This window comes from Polyodon spathula, chromosome 6 (genome assembly GCF_017654505.1).
Source record: "Polyodon spathula isolate WHYD16114869_AA chromosome 6, ASM1765450v1, whole genome shotgun sequence".
NCBI lineage: Eukaryota > Metazoa > Chordata > Actinopteri > Acipenseriformes > Polyodontidae > Polyodon > Polyodon spathula.
Window position 1 is genome coordinate 38,315,970 of NC_054539.1, and position 19,235 is coordinate 38,335,204.

A 19,235-nucleotide genomic window follows, 5' to 3' on the forward strand; every position below is an offset into this window, starting at 1 on the left:
GTAATATTTGTACAAAGAAAACCTATAATGTAAATATCTGACAATTACAAACTTAAAATGACAACTCTGATGATGGTTTAAACTGGGAATATTAAATAATATATATTGTCATATTATTTAAAAAGTGTTATTATAATGATTTAACACAAATATTAATGCACATAAAAATAAATCGCACAACCATGTCTTTGTAGTACCTTAAAAGTTAACCGCTATTATTAAATAAAATACAACATGATACAATCAAGTGTTATTAATATTATAACAATGTGTTTTCAATTTTAACCTCATATAACATAGCTTTAATAAAGATCCTGACAACATTTTTAAAAGTAAAACAATTTTCTGAATTAAAGTTTATCGACAGAAAATGGAGATGGCTTAATCTTGCCTTTAAATTCTAAAATTTGCGCGTGCATAGAAAGACTCAAAAAGGCAAACACTAACTTATTTCAAGGCTAACTTATTTCCTGTGACACCGCAACTTACGTTCTGCAACTTTAAACTTGAATTACTGAACCTACAAAACCCCTGATCACATAATATTGTAACATTAGGTTTCTGTAACACCTTTTATCGGTCTTTTACCGCCCTCTGCTAGATATTGACTGAATTACTTATAATTATCCCAGTCAAACAAATGTCAACGGTGTTTGTAAACCGGTGAAAATCATTCAGAGAAAACAGTATTAGTAATAATACTGAATTCCGATTCCGATTTAAATTCAAATACATACAGTTCTTCAACTGAATCAGGTGTCAGCGAGTGTGTCAGTGAAGACATAAGCAAAGAATATTTACCATCAACATCAAGTGACAGCGAAGAGGCGGCACCAAGCTCTGTGCGTTGCGCCATGCTTCAAGCAGTATCATATGCTGAAGCGTTAGACATTCTCACTCCCTCTGCCCCCACAACCTGTTTACCCGGATATGATTATTCATCTCTCTCTCTCTCTCTCTCTCTCTCTCTCTCTCTCTCTCTCTCTCTCTCTCTCTCTCTCTCTCTCTCGTTGAGGTTGTTCCACCCTGTTGTTTATTGCTTCTTGCCTACCTGTTATTTTTTTGTAAAAACCTTTCCCTATGACTACATTAAAATATACATTTGTTTTATTTATTTAGGGTAAAAATTATTTGTCTGTATTTCATCAATATTCATTATATATTTCAGCTGGTTTGTACGTTGTACTTGTAATAATCAAGCTCATGCAGAAGTCAGAAAAAAACTCACTCCAGTAGGACATGCAGTGCATTTTAGAACTCACTACTCAGAGTTAACTGCCCAAATGATAATTCAAAACAGAAAGATAGAAGACCCCAAAAAGGAACTGGTACAAAATACACTAAAGATAAGACAGAAGATTTATCAAGTAAAACATTAATCACATTCCTAAAAGCAGTATTGAGTAAAGGACTTTATGTACCATTTGTACTGACTAAAAAATACTTTGATAAAGATAAACTGGCCACCGAATTAAAGGAGTGAGAGAAACACCTGAGATTATCAGAATTTTTTTTTCAATTAACATATCTTAGATTCAGAGGGTAATTATGAGCATGAGATTAAGGTTAATAATACAAGCACTTGGACTCCTCCAGATGGAATAGACAATAGACAAATGGTTAGATATGTATATTAAAGCAGTTAAACAAGTAATAATAGTAAGACAAAAGGAAATGTACATTTTTAATTTGTTAATTAAATAATACAGAGACATATGAAGAAGTTAAAAGTAATAATAAATTGGTAAAAGAGGTTAAGGAAACTGCGGTGAGACTATACAATAAAGGCATTATATAAAAGAATTTAAAAAATACATGCAGCCACATAATACAAGAACAGGCCTAGCAAGAGGAAATCCTAAAATGCACAAAGAAAATCACCTTATGCGAATGATAGTCAGCATGATTGATAATCTAATACATAGTAGCTGAAATATTAGAAAAACAACCTAGTACCCAAGTGTCCCTCTTAAAGAAACTTTAGAAGCTTGTCAAAAAGCACTAGATAATAGACTATATAAATCAATACTACTGGTGGTAGATAATGCAACATGATGCCTGGAGGCAGTTCCATTGAGGTCCACTAGTGCAGCTGCAATTGCCAAACAATTAGTGCAGATTAAGGCTAGCGTAGGGATCCCCAAGGAGATTTTGACTGATCACAAACCAACTTTCGGTCTAACACGCTACAGCAAGTGTATAAAATATAAAAAATACATCCCATCCCTGTTTATCATCCACAGATGGATGGTTTAGTGGAACGTTTTAATCGACCCTAAAGCAGATGCTGAGATGTTTTCTAACTCCTGTTTGCAGTGAGAGGTGCTGCAGAGTTCGACAGGGTTCTCCCCCTTCGAGCTCTTGTACGGCCGACAGCCTTGCAGCATCCTCTATCTGTTGAGAGAGGGGTGGGAGGAGAACAAAGGCTTGTCTAAAAATGTAGTGCAGCATGCGCTCCTAATAAGAGATCACCTGGATTTGGTGGGTCATTTGGCCCAGGACAACCTCAAATCGGCTCAGCACCTGCAACAGCAGCATTACAATAAAAATGCAAGAATTCGAACCTTTCGACCAGGAGACAAGGTAATGCTGCTGCTTCCCTCCTCACAATTGAAATTATGTGCAAAATGGCAGGGGCCATATGAAGTGATTCGGGCTATATGGAAAGTGAATTATGAAATTAGACAGCCCGATCGCCGTAATGAACGTGAAATTTACCATGTAAATTTATTAAAGCCCTGGCAGGCAAAGGAGGCCTTATTTATAGCAGGGTGGTCAAACGAGATTTCAACAAGAAAATAAAAAAGCAACTTTTGTAAGTAATTTTATTCTTAAACATATAGGAAATAAAAACAAACCAAAAAATATTTTTAAACATATAAAAAGGCTTTTTTGCCTACCAAATTTAGCATCTCTTTATACTTGCCTACTTCAAGCATTCTTTATTAAAATTCATAATGTATTTGAACAGAAATAATAACATTTAAAAGAAAACAAATATAATCCTAGTTAAATGACTGCGTTAAACTGGAGGGTTGATGTTTTATATATTTAAACTGTCATCTTAAAAACAGCGCTTCCTAATATGGTCAGATGATGCAGAGGGGCGGCACCGACGCAGTCCGACCGACAAAAATGTAGCTTAGTAATTTTTAAAGTCACATGATCTCTTAAACAAATACATCGGAAACAAACTATTAATGGCTTTTACAAAAGAGAATATATTATATTATTAGTAAAATAAAAAGTAAACCGTATCATTTTTTAAAAATACATTGTAGGTGTTAAATCCACGACGCAGCTGCATTCAATGCACAAATCACTATTCATCTGTCCTGTAGTTTCACATTTTCTTTTAAAGTACTTTACTTTTCTGCTTTCCTTTTTTGTTGCTGCATTTAAGCTCTTTAAATTTAAAATATTTAAAATATTTAATATCTAATTTATCATTTCTATTTCTAATTGAATCAATTACTAAATCTATTCCTAATTTTGTACAGCTGCTGGTTTCCCATTCCCAGCTGTGGTTCTTGTCTTCACGGTCACATGCTGCTGCTGCCGAAGCGCTCATTGGTGTGCTTCGAGTTCGCTGCATGTACCATGTGACACAGGTAGCAGTCAGTGAGACGGTGCGTATAATATTAACGCCCTCATATCTAAAAACTACCTGATCCGATTGGCTAAATATTTAATGATGATGATACTGACACCTGAAAATACAAATCATGTAAATCTTACGATGGCCCTGATTGGTTTAGATAAAAAAAAAAAAAAAAAATCAGAGTGATGAAAATAAATCAGTTTTTTTCTAAATGACCCACAAAGAAAGGTGCGCACAGACTTAAAGTTTAGACTGTAGTCTTCTTATTGAATTTGCAAATATGAATCAAAATTGAGCGCTGACACGGTAGATTAAGTTTAAAAATATTTAGATTCGTTGCCATGGAACTGCACAAAATGAAAAGTAAAGTTGACAGTGACACAGTGCTCTGAGCGGAACTCTCCATAGACAGGTCGGTGAGAGCACAGTGCCGCCCACCCTATTTATAGCCCCAGGCAATGCAGAGGATTATTTAGGCCCATGTCTAGAGACCCCTAGCACTAAAATAATTTCGATGGCGGAACAATTGGTTCCAGATTAGCAATGGGAGCTGCGTAAGCTTATTGAGCTTATCGAGGATCAAAAAAGACGACACCAACCACTTCTGTGTACATTTATGGAAGGTAAACGCTATTGCCAAGTTTGATGCATACCCTATGCCTCGGGTCAACAAACTGCTAGATAGACAGGGAAAGGCGAAGTTTATTTCTACTCTGGACTTGACAAAGGGATACTGGCAGATCCCCTTAACCCGCAGTTCTAGAGAGAAAAACAAATTTTCAACCTCTGAAAGGCAGTTTAATTTCAAAACCATGCCGTTTGGACTACATGGTGCTCCCGCTGCCTTTCAGACACTGATAGACCAGGTTATATACCCACATCATGAATATGCAGCAGCATACATTGATGACATGGTGCATTTGGCAAGGGTTCCAGCCATCCTTCAGTCTTTAAGGGTAGCCCGGCTATCAGAAAAATGAGCGTTTGCCAAATCAGAGACTCAATATTTGGGATTTTTAATGGGGAATGGAAGAGTGAAACCCGTTGTCACCAAAATCCAGACTTTGGTAGACATGACGATCCCTAAAACCAAGACTCAGACGAGGTTGCTACTGGGAATAGCCAGTTATTACTGCCGCTTTATCCCCAAGTATGCCACAGTGGTTAACCCTTTAGCTGACCTCACCAAAAAGAGTGCTCTAAATTTCATTAAGTGGTCAGCTGAGTGTCAGGGGGTGTTTGATACTGTTAAGCAAAGACTGCCAGGCCCCCACTTTCACCACACCAGATTTCACCAAGAGATTCATCCTCCACACCAATGCGGCAGATGTGGGTTTTGGTGCAGTCTTGTCCCAAAAGGTTGACGGGGTATCAGAGTAAATCAGCAAAAGGATGCTTCCTTGGGTGCGCAACTACTCTGTAGTCAAAAAGGTGTGTTTGGTCATTAAATGGGGTATGTAACATTCATTTGATCTTGTCACAGCCCATGCCCCACTCAAGTTGTTAAGCACAACGATGGATAGCAATGCCCAGATAACTTGGTGGTATCTGGCATTGCAGCCCTTTATGTACCACATGGTACATTGTGCAGGGAAAGACCACCAAAATACAGATTATCCCCCCGTGAGGGAAGGGTAAGGGAAAGGTAGCTTCAACAGAGTATTCCTTTGGTTAGAGTCTGAGCAGTGGGATATGTCACAGAAATACAATGACTCTTAATGGTTAATTTCCCTCCTGACCTGCAGCGCTAAGAAATGGGAACAGAATACTCTGGACTACTTGGCCTGACACTTCGTTCCAAGGGTTAAAAGGAAGTCGGTCATGTAGAAAAGAGATGTAGCTTCGGTACACTAACTCATTGACCGGGAAGGGAAATTATGTGGCAGCTGCAGGTTGGAGGAGCGGCTGCAATCATTTACCAAGGGGTCATGAGTGACTGTATAAATAGGGGTCGAAGCGATGTTATCTGTTCCTTTGTTTGGTTTATGAAAAGTGACCCAGAAGGACCTGTGTTTTGTGTATCCGTATCGTGAGTGTTTGTTCTATTTGTTGCTTGTTATCACTAGACAGCTAACACGTTCCGGAGCTGTCGCCAGAGGCCAGCACAAACCTGGAACAGCACTGCACTTGTATCGCAAATAACTGTATTTGCACCACTAGCACTACTTCACACACTAACGGATGTGTATGTGTTTTGTGTGTGTGTAAAATAAAAACAGGACTATTATTTGCGGGGCAAACCCGAGGATTATAAATGAAGTAATACATGCTGCTGTATTACTTATCTTTATTATTGTTTACTGTTTGTTTTGCACTGGACACAAAAATCATTAAACAAAACTTTGTACTTGGATTATAATGGTCTGTCTGTTCACTGATCACCTGCACACTGTCAACCACTTTGCCACAGTGTACAATAAGAACAGAGATTTTCATCCATCAAGCAGAAAAAGGTAAATAATATCAGAAGCGCATACATACTGGAGGTCAGCAGGATGTTTTTTTTATTTGTTTCAGGCAGATTTCCATGGGTAGAATTTATTTGAAATAAGATGAATTCAGCAGTATTTTTGTTAAAAAAATGTGTAACTGACTAGCTAAGCTACTGTCTAGGGATGGGAGTTTTAAACGTTTAAACATATAAACTCCAAAGAAGTGGTTAAATGTTTAATAATATGCTAGATGTATAACCGTTCACGTGATAAATGTCACCAAACAAATATTTTTTAATGTATTGTTTTTAGTAATTTATCATCAGTAGTCCATCGCATATCAGACTGCTCTAGTGCCACAGTAAGGGAGGATATTATAAAAAGGAAGGGGTTTGGCGATTGTCTCCATGTAGCTTTTCTAATTGGTGCAAGAGAAAGATTGACACTGAGGCAGGTTTTATTCTCTGTTAATCTGGCACTTCATTGGTGCACTGTGTGTGTGTTCATACCTGTAGTAGGTGTGGTATGGTATCAATTCCACGGCAGGGTAATAACGTTAATGACAAGCGTTTTTTCTGAGTACTATATTTAAAATGGCATCTCTAAACAAAGGAAGCCACGTTTGGAAGAATGCCAAACAAAACTGTTGTATCACAAAAACAAGTTTAATGCTTTACCATTTGAAATGAAATCATTCAGAATTATTGTGGATGGAGCTACTGATGGCAATAAAAAGCAAACATCCATAACAACATTTGTTAAAGAATTGGCTGAACAGGGCGTGATCACGTTATCCCCTATGAGGACAGAGTGTGTGAATCGTGAATGCAGCAGTTTTGAAATCAATGTAAGATTATCCCAATACTGTGACAACCCATAAAACAATAACAGTTAGGCTGGAAAAAGAAAATCATGCTGCAGCTGTTCATACAAAACTTTCAAAAGGGAGAAAAAGTTTCAAATTACCACAGACCCGTAGACCCCATTTCCCAATCTTCCCACAGGTGAAAGGCTTGTTTCACTTGAAATTATTCTGTAAACTTTTTGACCTAATGGTCGTTTATGTTTAATAGTTTTTATTTGTATGGAACTACTGCACTAAAGTAAAGGACCTCTGAGACACTTCAAACAGGTAGACCAGACATCTCTTTTTATAATTTAATGTAAAGCTGTGTGGATACATGAATTTGAATACTTTACGTTATTTAGTAATACTCGACCATATACAATTAACTGCACAATAAGGCAAACATATAAATTTATTGATTGTGTGTTAGTTTGGCATTAAAAATAGGACTTGTGCAATGTCTGGGAGGTTTTTGTACACTAATACAGTATGTTGAGGAGAGTGGCGTTTGATTCTAGAACTCGGAAATTGTAATGCTCAAGTACTCGTCTCAACCAACAATAGATCTCAAAAATCCCTACTATCAAAGACTGCAAACTTTGCAATCTGTGGCAGTGGTAAGCACAACTCGCATTCGCTTTCCTATAGCCATTTTGCATTAGCGCTGCACAGTGGGTGATGTTCACCTCTGTTTATTCTTTTTTTTTTTTTTTTTAAAACCATATAATTTTGGGGCAAAATCTACAACAAAAAAACAGAATAGGTTACTGTTTTTTTGTTGTTAAATGAACCTTTAGAAACACTATTCTAAAAACATTATACTATCTGAAAATGTGTTCAATAAGTATAAAGTTATCTCCCCACTAGCAACTTTACTTCCAACCATAAATATCAACATTTCAATATATACTTTGTAGTTGAGTCTTTGTGATGTTAAAACGCTAATTAAATAATGTGCTTATTTAGGGTTTATTTGCTTACAAAATACTAACCAGGGCTGTCAGTATATGCATGTAATATAAAGAGTGTTGTTGTGTATGTAGATATGGTTTAAACATTTAAACGCTCACACTGCAAAGTGTTTAAACGTTCATAAAAATATACCAAAAGCACATCCCTACTACTGTCACATTTAACTCTTCCTGCCTACCCAAGTTGTAATTATTAAGGCTGGTTCACACTGGACATACAACTCATACGAACGCAACAAATGGACACAGCCCGTACTCACAATGAGTGAGCTTCTCCCTGCATTAATTCATTCTGATTGGTCAATGAGACAAGCGTGTGACGTGACCTGGGAGCTCTAAATGTTTGAACTTCTGAAACTGAAAAAATAAAAATGCAACAAAAATAAAATAAAAATGCCTACCTTTTCCAATTCTGTTATTTTAATGCAAATTATAATAATTATTCTTTTAATAAGAAGAAATATCAGGAGATGGTGGGTGAGACCTATTAATCTTCGGTTTCAGCGAGGAGACTACTCCAACCTGGTCCAGGAAATGCATTTGGGGGATAAGGAAATTTTTTTTAGAATGTCTCCACAGAGGTTTGACTTGCTTTGGAGTTTAGTGGAAACTCATCCTCAGAAAAGAAACTACTCAACCGAGAGAACCGATTTCCGAGGACCAGAGACTAGCTATTACATTAAGGTAAACTGATTATTTCTCTCAACATAGTACATTTTGATCGTGAAATGTACACAGATTTGGTTTTCACAAAATGAATACTTAATTATAACGATTCTTTCCAGGTATTTGGCTTCAGAAGACAACCAGACTTCCCTGGTATTCAGCTTCAGAACAGGGTGATCCGCTGTATGTGCCATCCTACAGGAGATTTTTGAAGCGCTGTGGTCTGTCTTGCAGCCGATATATTTAGAAGAACCACAAGGTGATCGATGGCTTCAGATTGTGGTCGCTAGAGTGACGGGGGCAATTTAGCAGAGTCTGGGTTGAGAAAGGCGCTGGAACAAAATAGTCTATCAGTACCATCACCAAAAACCCTGCCAGGCTCTTCAAAGAACACTCCACTGGTAGTTGTTGGAGATGAAGCCTTCCCCCTGAAACCTTACCTAATGCGACCCTACCCAGGAAAGCATTTGGCAGTTCTGCAGAATATTTACAATTAGAGGCATTCATGTGCCCTTCAGGTTATTGATAATGCCTTTGTTAATTTGGTGTGCAGATGGGCAGCGTTCAGCAGGCCAATAAAAATGAAACCAGAAAAGGCAACATCTGTTGTGAAGGCAGCAGTTTGCCTTCATAATTATCTTGTTATGTGGGATACAATTTTATGATCAGAACAGCGTTACTGCCCTCCATCTTTTGCAAACTGGGAAGACATGAGTGGTACTCTGCACCCTAGGAGCTGGAGAACAAGGTGCCTAACACCAGTGGCATGCAGGAGCTCAGAGTAGGCTCAAACATTTTCTTTTATACATAGCTACTTTGTTTCTTTAACAATTACAAAAAATAAAAATAAAAAATACTAAACACCCACAAGATGGATAGCAAGTAACACGTGGGATTTATTTATTTATTTATTTTAATGGGACAGCCTTTTATCTTCCTGGTGTTTTCTAATGAAGACATTTTTTTATTAAAGAAAATTGTAAAGATTTAATTAAAAAAAAAAAAAAAACTTTGACATCGTAAACAAATAATTTACAATAATTAAAAATAAGAACAGTTAAACAACAAAACAACTACTGTTCAATTCCTGCTTCAAACATGAACTCACTCATTTTAATTTTTAATAGTGCCTTGTTACGAGTCTCCAGCCTACAGAGTGCGATGGCCATATTCCTGTTGTACAATTCACCCTCATCGTTTTCTTGACGCTACCCAGGCGTAATTACCCCTCGCATTCAGTTGTTGTGCACAAGCTTTTACTGAAATGCAATGATATTAAAATGATAACGTCATGAGAAAAGGAATGCACTGAAAATGTATGGTACACAAGGGCGCTGGAACTAGGGGGGTGAGGTAGCACCCTCTTGGCTTTGCATGGCTTCCATCATATACAGGGGTTACAGTTTTGTTCAATGGCTTTCAGCACCTCCACCTTCAAAATTGTTCCACTGCCACTGATGGTACAATCATCGATATTTACTAGAACGATTATATTTTTTGCACCCAATTAATCGATTGCTATTTTGAGGCTTAACTGACAGCCCTAGGGTGTACTTTCACTACAAAAAAATTTGCTGCATGACCCAGCTGTGCTTCAGCTTCAGCTCAGGGAAGGATGGCCTGACATTCTCCTGTAGAATTCTCTGTTATAGAGCAGAATTCATGGTTCCTTCAATGATGGCAAGTCATTCAGGTCCTGATACAGTATCCCCAAATCATGACACTACCACCACCATGCTTGACCGTTGGTATGAGGTTCTTACTGTGGAATGCAGTGTTTGGTTATCGGCAGACATAACGGGGCCCATGTTGGCCAAAAAGTTCCGCTTTTGACTCATCTGTACATAGAACATTGTTCCAGAACTCGAGGATCACCCAAGTGCTTTTTGGCAAACTCGAGACGAGCATTCATGTTCTTCTTTGTGAGCAGTGGTTTCTGCCTTGCTACTCTGCCATGAATCTCATTCTTGCCCAGTGTCTTTCTGATGGTGGAGTCATGAACACTGACCTTAGCCGAGGCAATAGAGGTCTGCAAATCCATGGATGTTTTTCTAGGGTTCTTTGTGACTTCCTGGACAATTTTACACCTTGCTCTTGGAGAGATTTTGGCAGGATGTCCAATCCTGTGGAGATTCACTACTGTCCCAAACTTTCTCCATTTGGACATTATGGCTCTGACTGTGGTTTGGTGGAGCCCCAGAGCCTTAGAAATAGCTTAGTAACCCTTTCCAGACTGATAGGCATCAACAACTTTTTTTCCGGAGGTCTTCAGGAATTTCTTTTGATCATGGCATGATGTGCCTCTAGAACCTGTGTGCTGACAACTTCACTCTGATGGTAAGGGACGAACTTAGTCAGATTTATATTGGGCTGGGCTGGCCCAAATCAGGCCTGATTATTAACCAAAGTATTCAAACAACTGACCCTAATTATTCGTTTAATTGGGTTGAGTTAACTATGCAGGGCAATAACTTTTTCATACCTGAAGATTGCAAGTTTGATTACCTTGCACACCAAACAAATAAAAGAAGCACCAAACTTTGGTGTCATTTTTTTCTCTTAGACTCCCTCTATAAACAACTACAACCCACAAAAAGATCAGACCAAATTCAATGTGAAAAATGTGCAAAAATGCAGAAAATCGGACAGGGCAAATGCTTTGTCCCTCAAACTTCTTCATCTTGCCGTACATTCTGCAACTAAAATATGGTTGGTTTAGACTTTAGTACAGGCTTATACAGTAGCATTTTCCACACATTCACTGTTAGAAATTTTTTTCTAAAATAAAATACAATTGAAAGTTAACATGCAGTAAGTCTTTTGACAACACAGTGTTTATTTTATGGATGCTCTATATGAGTCGGTCATTCTTTATTTGTTTATAGTTTTCAGAACAGTGAATATGTGGATATAGAGGCTACATTGTGATCAGTGAGAATGTAAAACATATACAGCCTCACTTGCATATAACTTGCTTCCTACAATTTTCAAATATTTAATTTCGTCCCCTTGTTAGTTTTTCATTCTTTTATTTACAGCCTGCTGTGCTGATGCTTTATTCAGTTGAAGATTAAATATCATGCCACCATTCGACTTCACGGCAGTCGCGATAGCCTGCCAGGATTTTTCTTTTTAATGTTGTCTTTATAATCTGGCCCTATCACATCATACAGCCATGGAGAGCCACGTACTTGCTCGATTAGCATTTCAACATTCATTATCTATTATGAAATTATTATTTTAAAATTAAAATCATTACGCCGTTTGAACTTGCAAGCAGTTTGAACTTGAACTCGAAAATGCGAGTGGCGTCACAGACTTAGCGCAGAATAGCTGAGATCTGGCAACTGGTCCGCTCGTAGCGTTCGTATGAATTGTATGCCCAGTGTGAACCAGCCTTTAAGGTGACCGGTCAGCTCTGTGTTCACCGTGACAGGCTGAGACAGTTCAGGTTTACAGAACCATTATCACCAATGCATTTAACAGACAGGTGAGTAGGGTTGATTGTAACATAGCTTATTTCAGCACATGAGAAACATGAGAAACATAGCGAACTCATGCAACTGGAAACGCATCTTCTAACTACACAATGACCTATTTACTTTGATATGAGATATATTTTACATAATAAATATAACTGATAATAACAACAGATAAACTATTGCAATAGTGTCGTGCTGTAATGAATATGATCAGCTTAATCGAAAAAAACTGCAGGGTAAAAACAGGGCCTGACTTTCAGAAGGCGCATTTTTAGAGAAAAAACAGAGATCGCATTGCATTTGCCCTGCCAGTTTTTTTTCCACCTAATCATACGTCTCTATTTTCAACAGAGGCAGGTTAATTTCTCCTACTCACAAAGCCTTTTCCAACTTCTGCTTAAGACTGATTCAATTAAAGCGACAATTGATTTTCAGGTTCCTTAACAAGCAGATTAGGTCACATTTCAATAGTCTGGACTTCCATTTAACTGGAAAACAGCAAAGAAGCACACATGTTGTGGCAACAATGGGAGAAAAAAAAGAAAAAAAAATTCTCCCAAGTTGACCTTTTGCACAATGAGATTTTAAGCATATCAAACTGGTCTTTTCTGCAGAAGGTCCGGAGGCACTGCTAAATTTAAAATATGGAAGGATATAACTGAAAAAATAAACACAACCCCCATAAAAAGGTTAAATAAACAAGTCCAAAACCAGGCAAAGAGGAGCGCATACGCAACTGGAGAATTTGAATGGGTTTTAGATTGCTCCAAAGTCCACGTTTTTTTTTGTTTTTTTTTTTATATTCAGCGACCTAAAATCTAATATTTCACCTCTAAAGCTTACTTATTGTTACTTTGTTTCTTTTTATGGATGTGGAACACAGGTTTATTTACCAGCCAATAAAATTAAATGGATGCACATGTGATAAGAACAAGAGACCCGGTCCTGCAAGCAGCTCACTCTATTCAGCCTAACCGACAATGCAAGCAAACTAAAGATCCCAACGAAGAAACACAATCAAAACCAGACAAAATGATAGAATTCAACGAAAAGCTGACCACTCAATTAAACTCTCTCTCTCTTCAAAAATGGACTGCGGTCTCGAGAATGGATTCAATTGAGAAGAAATTCAAAGTCCTTAACTCTGATCTAAATGAAGAAGGCCTCCGACTAGATTCCCAAGAATCTAAAATAATGGACCTTGAAACAAAGCTACAAATTGCCATAGACGAAATCGACCAGCTTGAGAATCGCTTGCGTCAGAATAATTTCAGAATCATCAACTTACCTGTACATATCGAAATGAACAGCATGACCACCGACCTGGTTTCTATGATGGCCGACAAACTCACCATTCAGCTGGAAGAATCAGACATCGAAAGGGCTCACAGAATCGGACGAAAAGACAAGGCTGCAACCTTTCCTCGCATGACTATCTTTAAACTACACCAATCCAAAAAGAAGGATGATAGATGAAATGACAGCCGTATTAGTCCAGAGATGATAGACAAAGATATTTGGATATTTATTTGTCTATCAAAAGAAGGTTGAAATTCTCAAAGCCCTGAGATCAGCTGACGAGCTCCGTATGCAAAATTGGACTATGAGGATAGTCCCAGATCTGTATTCACATTACTGCCACATCTATAAGCGAACCTTCAATCACTTTCCAGATTAACTCTGTTTAAGTCGTTCCAATATCTTATTCTATTTTATCTATTACTAAAACATTATGTCATCAAATAACGCAACTACAGATCAATTTCAAACACAATGTCTTCCCAACAATATCCAGTTTGTTACCTGGAATGTAAATGGATTACATGACGTAAAGTGCTTGATCACTTAAACTTTCTGCTGATAGTCTTTAGAATTACATTTCAAAAAAGAAGAAATAGAATATTTTAAAAGAAATTGGGTGGGGGAAGCTTTTGCTATTGACAAATTGCACTAATAGTCGTGGAGTTCGGAGTCTCAAACAAAAATACACCTTTTACATTAATATCCCAACATACAGATGCAGAAGGAAGATACTTAATTCTCAATGGTTACCTACATGGTGAAATATATACTCTAATCAGTCTTCCCACCTCTCAGATTTGTCATTTTTAAATAAATTGCAGATTATAGGCACAGTTGAGACTGGTGTTCAGGACCAAAATAAACCTCATCCTCATATAATCTGGGCGCAGTTTTAAAGCGTATTGAAGAGGCATAATTCTCTCATATACAGATAAAAAAAAGATGTGCACTAGAACAAAAAATTAAAAGAAATAGAAAAGATTACTTCCAACTTAGAAAAAAATCATAAAAAGCCATTGAAAAACACTAATAAAACCAAACTTCAAAAACTGAAATTACGACCAAAAAAAAAAAAGTTGAATGCAAACTGCGCAAGCGACTCGTATCATGTAGGCATAACCAATCTAGGTTTTCAAAATGCAAAAATGGCACACTTGCCACTTTTGTAAGGGGGAATTATGTATTTACATATTTAACAACAGTATTTCAAAATTAAATATTAACTTTGAATGTTTCTTAATATCATTTTAACCCCAGTTTCCAATTCTAAAATACTTTCTATACAGTGTATACAAAAAAAACCCACTTGTTGAATTATTTGCATTTTTCCTAATCCACGTGTATGTCCATTATAACCCATTCCTCTCTGAATTTGCACAGGTGCTTTTTTTCTTTGGTGGAGTAGGCATTATAAGATACTCATTCCTTTACCGATGCATCACTATCACTTCAACTTTTAGAGTCAGCCATTTCGCATAAACAAAGAAAACACTGAAATTAAAATATTCTACGAATTGTAGTTTGTTTGCTGTTGCCAAATCAGATCAGTGTCAGGCTGTTTGGGAAGATGTGGTGTGAGTGTAAAAAGTCATATGATAGTGGCACTGTATAGTTTTATGTCTTAGATTGGCTATCTAGTGTGTCAATCATTCTGGGGCTGTGTGGGCACTGCAAATAAACAACGTGTATTTTTATTTTTATTTAAATTATAAAAACATGATTACTGTTCTATACAACATATTTTTAAACTACATGTGAATGTTTTATTCCATTTATATGGACTACCTGTACAATAGGATTTTCAATCAAATATAAACAAGTAGCTATGGTGACGCCACCAATAAATTATGCAAATGAGGACCACTGAAGGTTTGAACCTTCCTTTGGTAATGTGTGCTGAACCTTCAAAGGCCAAAATGTACCCTTCGCTGCAGCCCTACCAAAAACCAAAGGTGGTTTGAATCTTCCAAATCTTGAGCTCTATCAACTTCTTCTAAAGGCTTCTACCTTTATCATATCAAAAATGCCTCAGAGGAGGAACTGTGGATATATATTATATAACTCTCAAATCCTAAAACTCTCTTTCCTCAGCTTTTCTCAAAAATCAGAAGTCACAATACAGATATCTTCATAATTAATAATGCAATCTGCTCTTGGTTTAAAATGAAAGATTTATTAAAAGAACCTCAAATTTCCCAGATCTACACAAGTCTGGAATAATCCCTGGTCAAGATCCAGGACAGTCAGTCCCCTTTCCTGGCCCTCTTGGAGAGCTAACAGTATAAATCAGATAATGGATTTGGTTAAAAACAATTCAATTTTGACACTTTCTCAATTAAAAGATAAATTCAAACTCACTGATTTTTAAACATTTAGATATCTTCATATTAGAAACTTTATTATACATAATTTTTCAACAGAATACTATAGAATTTTTCAACGTATACTAACTCATCTTACTGGAAGACTATATAAAACTTTGATAAATTCCTCATGTAACAACTCCACCTTAAACAGAATATATGATAAATGGAACCTGGCTCTGGGTTGTGATAATGTATCTCTAAACTGGAAAGAGTGAAAATCTTTGTTTAATACAGTATAAACTGATGACTAGAATTGACTACACTTGTACACATGTCCTACACAGTTTTTATAATAGCATTCCAGATACTTGTTTAAAATGCAAAATACAAACAGATTATCCAATACACTTTTGGGGACTGTTGGAAAAAGCCTACTACAGATGGTACACCCGCTCTCTGCCTACTCCATGATTCAATTCATGACTCAAACCTAAGATATCCCCTTGGCTAGATAGTGATGTTCTCTTCACTTGTTTTGAATAAACTAATTCTGCAAAACTGGAAGTCCAATTTGGCTCCTAAAATCCAGCATTGGAAAAACCTAGGCCCCGATATTAGAAGCAATGTGCAATCCCCAAGCACAATTTGTGCCTCGCAAAAAATGTGTGCTTCGCACAAAAACTGATATTTTAAAACACAGGACAAAGCAGTTGCGCGAAAACTGGACTACAGCAGTTTTTATTCAATTCGCAAATGAATTTTACCTTTTTAATTCATCCCTTTTTTTACTATCCGCAGAAAGGATTGTGCCACGCAAAGACATTTCGAAAATGGCAAATAATGCGCATTAATACATAATGGCAATTTGTGCCGAGCATAACCCTGTGCGAGGTGTGCAAACCTTTCGAATATCGTGGCCCTAATGCTTTATTATTTAAACATAGAACGTAACTTAGCAGAAGATAAAAACAAATTAGTTCAATTTGAAAAGATCTAGTGAGGTGCCTCCAGCACTCCAACTCCTAAAAGGGGAACAAAAAGCCAAGGTCGAACTGTATTATCATCTTTGTATATATTTTTTGATTGCTGTAGAACGAGTTGTATAATATTAATATGTGATGGTTTGCTTAACATCAATAATGTGCTTTTTTTCAAATTGATAAATTATATATAAATCATATCTTTGATGGATTGTTGCAACCTGCACATAGAACTCTAATGAATTCACTTTGATTGCCTTGCAATGTGAACCCTCCCTCCCATCCTCTTCCTAATTGTAATTAGAATTTTTTGTTTGATTTCGTTTTTGTTGTTATTTGTGCTGCAAAAAGTAAAACAATAAAAACGGTTAATACACAAATATATATATATATATATAGATATATATATCTATATAATATATATAATATTATATATATATTCTGGGACGGAAAGCACAGAACCTGCAGTCGTGATGCACAGTCAACCTCTACGCCTCTGTAAATCGGAGACATTAGATAAATCATCCACGTAGGTGACTTTACTGATTTATTATATATTATTATTATATTATTATATTATTATTATATAATAATAATAATAATAATAATAATGTGTGACTATAGAAATGAAAGCAAAACAATCCTTCATTTATTTCAATATAACAATGTTTTTCATGAAATATTAATATTCATATTCTTTACATGCAATAGCTGAATATTTCTGTATGTTTGTGAAAACTACTAATACAAAGCGTAATTGTGTATTTAATATATTCTGAAATTAGCCAGCCTCCACTTAGATCCCCTGTTCGAATTGTCTGAACAAGGCACTGTTCTCCAGGATAAATGAGCCAGGGTACTTGGCAACTACATCAGTGCATCACACAAAACTTGCATAGTTAAAGAATGACGATGTTTTCTGTTTCGGAAAGCAATTTCATTCCTTAAATGTGGGGATATTGCAACATGTGTGCAATCTAGTACACCTAGTATGTTTGGGAAGCCAGACAGCTGTATCTTTGACATAGAAGACATTTGCAAAAATAGTAAAAATCTCTCTTCTGATAATCCAGAATGTCAGAGCGGGAAAAAAAAAATCAATAAAAGCACCAAACCGCCTGTTTCTGGCACACTTTGGCGGCACCCAATGTTAGTAAAGTATTATTACATCATGATCTGAATATTGTGCTGCTCTGCCAGGATTGAGCATGGTAAGTGCACATTTAAAGTTAAATTTGTATTTTAATATTAAAATTAATAATACATGTTCCTAATCATTAACACATAATTGCCAAGTTATGTTGTTGTTATTATTATTATTGTGTTATCAGTAGTAACCGTGTACAGCCCTATAGACTATATTGTAATTCCCGGAGTTTACAGTCTTATTATGTACAGCTGGAAGATTATTTATTAGGTTTATTATGTACAGGTCGCGTGGGCATCTAAATTGACTTCACCACAGCACATGAACTGGCAGATTAATGAAAATGACGACCACGTTTCAAATGTTACTGATGAAAACTGAGACGCAACTTCTAAAGCCCAGATGTGCTGCTCATGCACTACTGCTTGGGAGTATATAACCATAATAATCAAACGGTCCAGCACAATGCTACAGGTTAGTCATTTTTTTTTAACAGTACCTTAATTCAGTTACATACGATTTTATTTACCAACTGTGGATCTTTTAGTACTGGTACCTATTGATGCTGTCTTGGGAGTCTTCGTTGCCATAGAAATACTACCATATATCTATATATGCGTAATAGAAAGTGTTACAGAGATAAATTATGCACATATATGTAAGAAAAAAAAAAATCTTACCTGATGATTACATACATGACCAGCACATTTCCGACCAGCCCCACCACACAAACTGTAGAATACAAGGCTGTGATGATGACAGCAATAATCACTGGGGCTGAGTCACTTAGCATGTCTGTTCTGTCACATTTATTTTCATCCAAGACGGACATGTTCGTTGTGTTTCTACAAAAAAAATTGTTAAAAAGCATGGAACCTGCAAGCTGATCCACTGCAGCGGATTCATTGCTAACGTTCTCCATGGTGAAGTGAAAGTCTGCTCCGCAATGCAAAACCTCAGCTAAACATTGTCTAGTTTACACGTCTCCCACAATTTACACTGAATGCCTTCATGTGCGTGGGACATAGGTCCTCACTATCAGTTATCATGTATTACAGTATCGTTCTTGCTAACAAATTCGCTGTAAGTAGTAGCTCTAAATCCTGTAGGTATACGAGCATACAATAACCAAGAGAAACATCCAGCGAACGCTGATCACTTTCTCATCTCGTTTTCTCATTTTATCCAGCTAAATGACGTCACTTTGTAGACCACATGATCCCCAGACAGCCTTGCATTCGCAGTCCCAGGGATTTTTTTGGATTTTTAAAATATATTTGCAGGTGAGAGAACCCACACGTTTAGTAAAATCTTCACAACATCCTACTGAATGTGACTTAGTAGTAATTCAAATAATACATAAATACATGACAATGAATTTCCTGATTTTGGTTTATTTTATAAATATGCCAAATTGAAAATGGTTTAGACGTGTACAGTTCCTAAAAGGTCAGCCATCTTAATGATTTAATAATTATATATTTTAATTAAAATATTTCAG

General features: G+C 36.6%; 1 protein-coding gene across 8 annotated transcripts in view; it reads right to left on the reverse strand.

The window, feature by feature from the left end:
• The window catches only part of LOC121316551 (mu-type opioid receptor-like), a 39,632-nt gene extending 20,954 nt beyond the window's left edge, over nt 1-18,678 (reverse strand). For all 8 annotated transcript variants that reach the window (XM_041251590.1, XM_041251593.1, XM_041251592.1 and 5 more), the window contains exon 1: nt 18,415-18,678. In XM_041251590.1, the coding sequence (XP_041107524.1) occupies nt 18,415-18,656 (242 nt within the window). In that variant the 5' untranslated portion in view covers nt 18,657-18,678. The remainder of the gene's footprint in view (nt 1-18,414) is intronic.
• Between the last annotated feature and the right edge of the window lie 557 nt (nt 18,679-19,235).